General features: G+C 54.6%; 1 protein-coding gene across 1 annotated transcript in view; it reads right to left on the bottom strand.

Moving 5' to 3' along the window:
* EMH_0069740 (uncharacterized protein) overlaps positions 1-581 on the bottom strand; it is a gene marked incomplete at both ends in the record, with an annotated part of 5,533 nt that overhangs the window by 3,285 nt on the left and 1,667 nt on the right. The window contains one exon of the mRNA XM_013498898.1: positions 1-492. Coding sequence (XP_013354352.1) covers positions 1-492 — 492 coding nt within the window. The remainder of the gene's footprint in view (positions 493-581) is intronic.

Consider the following 581-nt stretch of genomic DNA (forward strand, 5'->3'; position numbering starts at 1 on the left):
TTTTTCCTCTTCCTTTTCAAAAGCATCTATATCAACTTCTTCTGTTGAGCGCGCGCGCGACGAAAAGGAGCGACCTCTGCTGTGTCTGTTTCTGTTTGTGTTCCTGCGGGGTTTTTCCTCTTCTGCCTCCTCGTCTTCTGCCTCATCATTATCTTCCTCTTCTTCAGGGTCTACATCATCACTTTCTTCATCGTTTTCTGCATCTCGAGAGCGTTTCTTTTGTCTCCTATGTTGGGCTTCATCTTCCTCCTCCTCCCCCTCTTTGCTGTCCTCGTCTTCCTCATCCAGATCCTCATTTTCTCTTTCCCTTCGTTTGCGCGCTTCAGCTGAAGTGCCACCTCTTGCTCTACGTGCATTTCCGCTCTGTGCATCTGCCTCCTCCTCCTCCTCCTCCTCTTCCTCTTCCTCTTCATCGTCGTCTTCTTCCCTTGCACTTTCAGCTGTCCGCCGACGGGGGCTGCGGGGGCGACTCTCGGCATTCTCCCCTCCCTCCTTCGCAGCACCGTCCTCTCTGGCTGCTCCCGGTCTCCCTGCTCTTGAGGATGCCGCCGAGCTATTCCTCCCGCTGCCTCCTCCGCCTG

Source organism: Eimeria mitis, genomic scaffold (assembly GCF_000499745.2).
Source record: "Eimeria mitis Houghton genomic scaffold, Emh_scaff3807, whole genome shotgun sequence".
In the NCBI taxonomy this organism is placed as follows: domain Eukaryota; phylum Apicomplexa; class Conoidasida; order Eucoccidiorida; family Eimeriidae; genus Eimeria; species Eimeria mitis.